The following is a 9,125-nucleotide window of genomic DNA, read 5'->3' on the forward strand; positions in this document are numbered from 1 at the left end:
CCACGCGCGCGCCCCCACACACACACGCACACGTGCGCGCACACGCCCCCCACACGCGTGCACACACACACTCACACACACGCGTGCGCGCACGCGCACACGCACGCACACACATACACACACACGCGTGCGCGCACATGCGCGCACACACACATATACGGAGGAATGTTTTTTACTTCCATAAGGCTACCTTACTCACGCGCGAATACTTTGGAAGACAAAAGGGCCTAGTGCCTAAGTGCTTTTCCAACATCCTAATGGAGGAAGAGAAACAGCAAATTACCACGTCAACTTTATTCATTGTTTCTTGAATTTCCCTGGCACCTTCATTTTTTTCCCCTTGAGCCTTATGTTCTATGTATTTCCTCTGTCTTTTCTAGACAGCTAACCATTCAGAAAATAAGAATGCCCAAACCACAAAACGTATGATTTTTTTTTTTTTTGAGATTTAGTGGCCAAGTACCTGCCACTGTGGAAAAAAAAAAAAACGAAAACAAAAACAGGTAAGGGACCAGACCACCTGAACTTAGCCCTCAAGGATCTACATAAACTGAAAGCCTTCGTGGTGGTGACCCTGTGTCCCTCTCACTCTTTGGAGAAAAACTGAGACGCAGACTGTTTTCAGAAAATAAAATCCCTCTACTCGTGTCTTGCACTTCACTCCCCTGCTCTACACGTCTGGCCCTTTTCTGAAAGTGCTTAGAGGACACTGGAAAACGCTGTCGCTGTCACCAGATGGGAGGAGTGCAAAATAATGTAAAGGGACAGCACCTTCAGAATGGTCAGGAGAGAGAGGAAAGTATCAGAAAACACTCCAAAAGCAAATGAATAATAAATATGGGGGTGGGTGATATACATCTCAATCATGCAGGACACCAACGTTGCAAAAAAGGCCAAACTGAATGATGCCGGGTGGTGGGAGGCAGAGGAGAGGGCGCTGGAGGAAGTGAGAGATGAGCTCCACCCACCACCGTGCCAGCAGCCTGCATCTGTGAGGAGGTGCTCAGTGGCTAGCCACGGCACGGTTTTGGAAAGCCACTGGTGCCCTGTGCCCAGGGCAGGCAGAGAAGGTGCGGTCTCTCTGTACATTGTTCAGACCCCCTGCTCCTGCACCGGCCGTGATGCCCCGTCCTTCGGCCGAGATGTCTCCTGCTCCTGCAGCCCAGCCCCGGGGGTGCAGGCATCGGGGAAGCGCGGCGCAGTGCCCGCAAAGGAGTCTCTTCGTGCCAGCGACTCCTCCTGCACCGGGCGGCCCACGGGCTCCGGCTCCGGCTCCGGCTCTGCCGGCCCCGGGCCCTCCTGCGAGGTCTGGCTGACATACACCACGATGATGTCACCCTTGAAGTTCATCACCTGCCCGCTGGAGATGAATGTGGAGTTACTGTTTCCCGTCACGTTCCCTGCAGGGGACAGAGCACAGAGAAATTGCATTAGGGACTACGGTTAGCCACAGGCTACCGTGAAAGGTTCCTGGTTGATCTAAGGCTAGAAGCCCTGGTGACCTGAAGGGATGGTAGACACCAGGCCCCTATCACTAGCCACAGCCCCCCCCCCATAGATTTGTGGCCATCAGTCAGGGCAACACCCCAATCCTTTCCACAGGTAGAGGACATGACCTGTGATCACGTGGGTTCAAGACAGATCTTTATTTTAATAAGGTACTTAAAGGCCTGGAGGCTTAGCCAATAAGCTTTCCTTCCCAGATACTCCTCCCTGCAAAAGGTATTTAACCTCAGGCCACCCTGAGAAGGGGAATATTGTTTTACACATCAATTTTCCACCACGCAATAAGTGCCTTAAAACCAGGATCTGCAGTGGGGAGCCATGGGAAAGGTCTTTGCCTATAGAGCTGCCATCGAATCTCCTGTAGAAGGCTTCTCTGTGATCCCAAGCCAAGCCCAGGCCAGCCGCTGCTGTTAAGCCAAAGACTCCCCACGCTGAACAAGCCGGAGTACCCTCCCCTAGGCTAGATGGGGGTGGGGAGGTGGTGGCCCACTCCTCAGCTCTTCAACGACATCCAGCGGAGCCTCATGTCTGAGAGCCTGAGAAACAGCCAGCTGGCCGGTGGCCGGGTCCTTAAAGGCCCAGGGTCCCCTGAGCCAGCTCCAGCTGCCCTGCGCCTCAGACTGCACTTCCACACCCCTGGAGAGGTATCCCGGGCTTTCCTACAGCCCAATACCCAGCCTTTGACAGTGTGGAGTAAGCAGGTCAAACTCCCTTGTTCCACCTCCCCAAGTGCCTCGTGCCCTGTGGCAGAGGAGGCAGGACCCTAATAACCCTACACGGCCATTCTCCCGTTTTATTATGACGTCATCTATTTCTTTTGTTCTTCACTCTATTCAAGCCTAGAGGGCCTCTCTCCCTAGCGCAGGACTGATTCGTGACTTTGGATATGATCCCATCTCTTCTTCTCATCCTACTTAGATCCGTCTGGTAATGTCGTGGTACATGGAATCTATTCACCATCTACATTTTTATCTTCCAACATATCACCATGATGAGCCCACTGTTCCTTTTCCCTGGTCAGCGTCTCAATTATTCTGAGCCCAGTAAAAGCCCTGAGCTGTTTTGTGTCATCGTGCACATACAGATTTTACATAAAATCTTGAGCATTTCATTTCAAGCCATTCCCCCTTGTCACATTTATCCTGATAGTAATATACTAAACTACAAATGTGCATTCTTGCTTCCAGTCTTTATTTTCAGTGTGGAACTCAGTTCTTTGAGCTTGCAGGGCATAGACAATGCACTGTCCTTTGATTCACAACGATAATGAATGTCATTCTTGGAAGGCATGGCTCACAAAAGCCTTCAAAATTGCTGACAGTGAGTAAAGTTACCTAGAAAGAGAATGAAACTATCAACTCAACTTGTCAATACTCTTTAAATCAAAGGTATGTTTTACGGGCCAGGGCAATGACTCTTTGAGTAAAAGCACTCTTTGAATAAGTCTGAGTTGACTTAAGTCCCACAACAGGAGAGTACCAACTTTGAAAATTGTCCCCTGACTTCCTCCTTTGCACTGTGACATGTGTGTACCCACCATACACCACATACATATCACACACACACACACACAAAGTGTAAAGGAATGATGTATGAGAAAAACAATCTATGATCAAGCTTACCAGGCTAGCATTTGTGGGAAAGAATCAGTTCATACAGACTAATCTTAAAACAACAACAACAGCAACAAAAAAAAACAACCCAAAAACAAAACAAAAAAATACCCAAGAAACAAAAACAACAACAACAAAAAGCAAAAACAAACAAAACAGCCACGGACTTGGCAGTATGTGAGAGGCAGAATGGCCCTCAGACGGGTCACCTGCACACCTGCCAGGGCCGTGGGCACAGAGGCTTTATCGTCACCATCACCCCGAGGTTCCTATTAACTGTCACACCAGGCACATTGCATGTTTGTTCTTCAGTTGACTCTGCAAATTCCATCAGTGGCCCCGAGGAGCTGCATGGTAAGACTGCAGCTTTGATTTTGTCCCCACAGATCTGGTGTTGCTGCCTCAGGAGACAATGTCTTACAAGATAGCCATATTTCAATATTACTGCAGTGTTTGCAAATATAACTTTCTCTATCAATGAACTGGGTACTCAATAAGACAGTGAACTGTAGACATTGTCCATCGATAACTCCCCTCTCTCTTATCTTAGGTCTTTCCCTAGGTTAGCCCTAAAATCCTTACACTGATGGAAATGATCTTGAATGTCTGATCCTCCTGCCTTTCCCTCCAGTGTGCTAGGGTTACAGGCTTGCTGTGGCCATGGGCGTGCACCACCATGCCTGGTTTATGCAGTACTGCTCATTCAATCTGGGGCTTGGTATATGCCAGGCAATCACTCTTCCAGTCTAGCTTGTTTCCAGCCCCAAAGCTCTTAAAGCACAGTCCCCAGGCTATGTTTCCCCTAGTGCTTGGTGGAAAGCTCTTAACAACTTTCTGACAATGGAGATCCACACAGTGTTAGTTACATCTTCAATGTTTCTGGTAGAATTCTTGGTCTAGTTTCTTTAAGGCAGTGAGAATGAAAGGTGGTTCCCCAAGGTCTGAGTGCAGACACTAGAGTCTGTGGCCCAATTCTTGCACAGCCTCTCATCTGCATCAAATTCAATGGCAAGATATTTTTAGCCACTCATTCTTTGGCTAGTACCAAATCTTCCAATGGTTTTTATAGCAATAATCTTCTTGCCTATCAAACATACTCTTTCTTGTAAGCTAATAGAACTGTTAGGTCCTAAAGTCCAATGAGCTCAGGTCATACTCACAGCCCTGGGAATATACATGGGTTCTAGAAAACATGGCCATGGGAGTAGGTGGTGTGTGTGTGTGTGTGTGTGTGTGTGTGTGTGTGTGCATGAGCTCTGAATGTACATGTTTACATTGTGATAGTGTGTGGTGTGTGTCTGTGTGTGCATGAGCACCTTATGTACATGTTTTACATTGTGCTTGTGTGCAGGTGTATATGCATGTGTGTGTGTGTGTGCACCAGAGGCCAGAGGTTGATGCTAGGCGTCTGATCCCCTTACTTTCCACGTTATGTTTGAACAGAGCTGTCTAGCTGGGTGTGGTGCTCATTGGTTTGGCTAGGCAGGCTGATCAATGAGCTCCAGGGGTCCTCATGTTTCTCCTCTGCTGGCCAGTGCCGGGATTACAGATGTGTGCTGTTGCACCAGAGTTTACCCGGATGCCGTAGATCTCAGGCTAGTGTAACATGCACCATAGCAACCGAGTGACCTCCCCATCCCCTAAAGCTGTGTTTGCTCAAAAACCTGGAAGACTTACGACAGCTCCAGGAATTCAAGCAAAGTAAAGCCTGTCATTCTCATTTCCTGGCCCCAATCTCAGAGGCAAAGGCGTGGTGCTTTAAGGCACAGGCTTTACCATTAGATATTTGAGTTATTGTCGCATTGCTTATTAGCTTCACGATCCTGGGTAAGGAACTTACTCCATAAGATTTCTCTAATTAAGATAATATACAAAGTGCATGGTAATGAAAATTTCCCCACGTATACACTGTATGTGTGGATGAATATATAGGTACAAGTAAGGAGGCCAGAAGTCAAACGCCTTCACACTCTGCCTTATTTTGTGAGACACTGGCTGGCTGGTCTCATGTCCCAGAATCAGGATTACAGGCACACACTGCCAAATGTGGCTTTTTAAGTGGGTACTGGGGCAAGGTCAGGGCCTCGTGCTTGCTAAGTAAGCACTTTAGCCACAGAGCTGTCCCCTTAGCCCCTAGCAATGCATGTATGCCCCTGATGGGACTGTAAGCTTTAGGCAATGGGGACAATCTCCCTGCTCTCTGGAGGTGACAGAACTGCTATCATGGTGGAAGGGTTCAGTTCCAGAGTGACCTGGGCGTTTTTACTACATTTAAAATGGGTTAGTTGACTTAATACTAATATTTGATGTGACTTAGCTAGATAAAGTAAAAATAGCATCTAAGACAATGGAAATAATGAACATATTATCTGCCTGGTTATAATCAGAAATATGTTTACAGTTTACTAAAGCCATGCTTTCTATAGAAGGCTCTTTCTGTATTTCTACAGATAGAAAATGTTTTTCTCAGGCGGGAAGAGGAAGCTTGGTTCTGAGAAGACACTTCCTGCCAAGACTTACATTCTCAAGCAAGGCAATGCACTCTTTCCTTCTCAAAAGCATGTTATGTTGTTTAAGATGCATACAATACGAATATTAAACCACAAGAAGCATGCCAGAGAAGAAACTACCAAATTGTCATGGAGATTTCTCCATAACCAGAGCTAAAAACACACATATGCACTCGAACATTTTCTGTTTCCCCCATATGCTTTCCTTTTTATGGCAACGCAAAGATCCGTTTCAGGCATTTGGGGAAAAAATTAGGCATGTGATACAGGGGAAGGAAGTAATGTATAAAATAGTTCCATTCTGAATCATGCTAAGAATTATTTAGACACTCTTGTGGAGAATCTCTCCCAAAACCAGGGCAACTGGCCCAGAAGGAAGATTAGCACTAATAATATATATGCATATATGTGTATGTGTGTACGTGTGTATATGTGTATGTGTACATGTATGTAAAACAAAATTTTAAAATTCTTTTCACCTTCATATGTGTGTGTACTATATATGTATATATGCATGTCTTTGCATGTGTGTGGGCACACATACACGGGTGTGGGTATGGGTGGGTATATATGTGTACAGTGTGTGTGAGCACACATAGGTGGGTGTTAATGTATATGGTGTGCAGTCACATGTATATGTGGGGTGGGTGTTAATGTTTATGATGTGTGGGCACACACGAAGCTGGCATTTATGTGGATTCTGGGGATCTGAACTCTGGTCTTCCTGCCTGTGCTAAAGTGTTTTAACCACTGAGCCATCTACCTAGACAGACTTTTTCATTGTTTTTGAAATAATGTGTTGATTTCTAATACTAATAAATGCCAAATATTTCTGACAAGTAAATTATAAAAATGCCAATTTTACCTACTTGTCTGTTTTGTGGACACAGTTGGTACTGGCACGTATTCTGACAGTGGGGCAGGTGAGCAAGCCGCCCTTGCTCGGGGACAGATGGGAAGGGAGGAACATCTGGACAGGAAAACCTTTTCCCCAACCTTTCAGGAAAGAAACTTTTTTTTTTTTCCTAAAGTGGGTAGGCTCAGGGATGGGGATGGAGATGAAAGAGGTATAAGCAGGTGTCTTCTTCCTCCAGTGCCCTGGGAGCAGTAAAAGTTCTCCTAATTCCCTGTAAGAGGGTCTGGATGAGACCACCTCTGCAGGGTCTTATATTTGAATGGTTGGTCCCCAGCTAGTACACTGTTTAGGAAGGACTAGGAGGTGAGGCTTTGTTGGAGGAGGAGTGTCACTGGGAGTGAGCTTTGAGGTTTCAAAAGCTCACACCATGCCCGGTCTCCTGTTCTCTTTCTGCCTCCTGCTTGCAGAGGCTAACTCTCGGCTTCTGCTCCGGCAGCATGCCTGCCTGCTGCCGTGCTTCCCGCCATGATGATCGTGGACTAACCCTCTAAAACTGTAAGCAAGCCCTGAAGAAAGACTCCCTTCTATAAGACACCTCGGTCATGGCGTCTCTCCACAGCAATAGAACAGTGGCTAAGACCAAAGCTGGTACCAGGGACTGCGGTGTTACTGCGAGCACCTGACTATGCTCTTTGATGGACTAGGATGACTTTGGGACTTTGGATTAGAATGGCGATTGAATGGTGTGAGCGGCATTTAGTGGGCCATCCTAGTAGGAACCTGGAAGAGCAAGACCAGCTTCAAGGTGTCTCAAAGGATAACAGTATTAGTGGCTGGGCACAGACGACTCTTACAATGTTGTGACTAGAAAAGTGGCTGCTTTATACACGTGTCCTGAAAAAAAAAAAATCTGCTGGCGGCAAAAGAGAAGACTTTTGGGCTAATGTCATTAGCAGTGGAGATTTCAAGACAGCCTAGTATTGATTATGTCATGTGGTTATTGACGTAGTCACTCTTATGCAGAAATGAAAATAATGAAAAAAGAATTTTTATATGAAAATTAATAATGAAAAGGAGCAAGCAGGGCAAAAATAAATACAAAACACACAGTTTGAGGAGAAAAGAAGCACCAGGAAATGTATTGTTGTAGTCATCTGTTCTACAAAAGGAATTCAATGCAAATGCAGCTTAAGGAGAGGGCCAGTTTCCAGTACAGACAGGTACCTGAACTTGGCAGTCTCAGCCAGCCACCTAGTTCTGGATTCAAGAGTGCAGGTATAAAGGGCTTGAGGAACTTTCCTTGGTGCTTAAAAACAGCCAAGCCCTGTGGCATGAGAGTCCCTGCATGGGGTCCAAAGAGGCCATGGTGTGAAGGGAAAGCCTGTTTTCACTGGAGACCCGAAGATGTTGGAGATGCCAGACCCATGAGACAGCCAAGGAGAGCTGTACGCAGTGTGTTGAACCAGCCCAAGAAAGGGAAGTATTGCAGTTCACAAAGCTGGAAGGAGAGGGAGAACCACAGAGTGATCGAGCTCTTGGACAACAGACATGGATAGAGCTACAGGATTTGGAGGTTGCCTTGCTGGGATTCTGTCTTGCTTTTATAGAAGAAGCTAAGGTGGGAGGAGTTAGGAAAGGAAGGGAGAGGAGCTAGAGAGAGCAGAGATGTAGGAGGATGGAGAACCACACAGGTATGGAGAACAGTCGTGGGTAACAACTTACAATTAGGTTAGCTAATTGGGATACAACTCTCCTTCTATGGGCATCTTGTTATTAATCATTACCAAACATATAAAGCCTTTGATTAATCTATAAGAATTAGAGTATCATTCTCTTACTGGGACCCCATGGATGGCAGAATGGCAATGCCCTGTCTTGCCGAGACAGCATGGAAGATTGGCAGAGCCATCTCTCACACTGGCGTCTTGTGGGTGGCAGGGCTGGTGTTTCTGGTGGGCAGGTTCTAGCTGCTGTGCACACGTGGCCTCTAACTGAGAAACATGGCAGCTGAGCTAGACAGAGCCGCTGCAGCTTAGATAGTTGGCTTGACCAGAGGCCGGATTAATCAATTACACCAACAGCTTTGGTCCAGCATTCTTCACTGTGCCCTCTCCCTCCCTTTGGGAATGGTAACATATATTCTGTGCTGCAGTGTATTGGAAGTATGTGACTTGCTTTTGGTTTTGCCTTTACGGGGAGTTACAATAAGAGCCCTCCTTGAGTCTCAGAAGAGATTTGGGGCTTTTAAACAGGTTTGAGACAGAAAGAATACAGGGACTTGGAAGTTGATCTTAATACAGTTTTATCATGATATGGCTACAAATCTTTTGGGGCCAGGGATTGCAATGTTGTGGTTTGAATAATGGCCCCATAGGCTCATATAATTGAATGTTTGGTTCCCAGTTGGTGGACCATCTATGAAGAACTAAGAGATGTGGCCTTGTTGAAGAAGGTATGGTCTTGTTGGAGGAAGTATGTCACTAGGGGTAGGCTCTGAAGTGACAAAAGCGTATGCCAGGACCAGTAAGCTCCCTCTCCCCCTCCCTCTCCCCCTCCCCCTCTCTCCCTTCCTCTCCCCCTCCTCCTCTCCCTTCTCTCCCCTCCCCCTTCTCTCCCTCTCCCCTCCCCCTTCTCTCCCTC

At 46.7% G+C, this 9,125-nt stretch overlaps 1 protein-coding gene across 1 annotated transcript in view; it reads right to left on the reverse strand.

Moving 5' to 3' along the window:
- Nucleotides 1-279: 279 nt before the first annotated feature.
- Tnfrsf11a (TNF receptor superfamily member 11a) overlaps nt 280-9,125 on the reverse strand; it is a 46,997-nt gene continuing 38,151 nt past the window's right edge. The window contains exons 7-9 of the mRNA XM_028775651.1: nt 3,337-3,520; nt 1,997-2,165; nt 280-1,400 (exon numbers count right to left, since the gene is read on the reverse strand). Coding sequence (XP_028631484.1) covers nt 1,093-1,400; nt 1,997-2,165; nt 3,337-3,520 — 661 coding nt within the window. The 3' untranslated portion in view covers nt 280-1,092. The remainder of the gene's footprint in view (nt 1,401-1,996; nt 2,166-3,336; nt 3,521-9,125) is intronic.

Source organism: Grammomys surdaster, unplaced genomic scaffold (genome assembly GCF_004785775.1).
Source record: "Grammomys surdaster isolate TR1022 unplaced genomic scaffold, NIH_TR_1.0 257, whole genome shotgun sequence".
NCBI lineage: Eukaryota > Metazoa > Chordata > Mammalia > Rodentia > Muridae > Grammomys > Grammomys surdaster.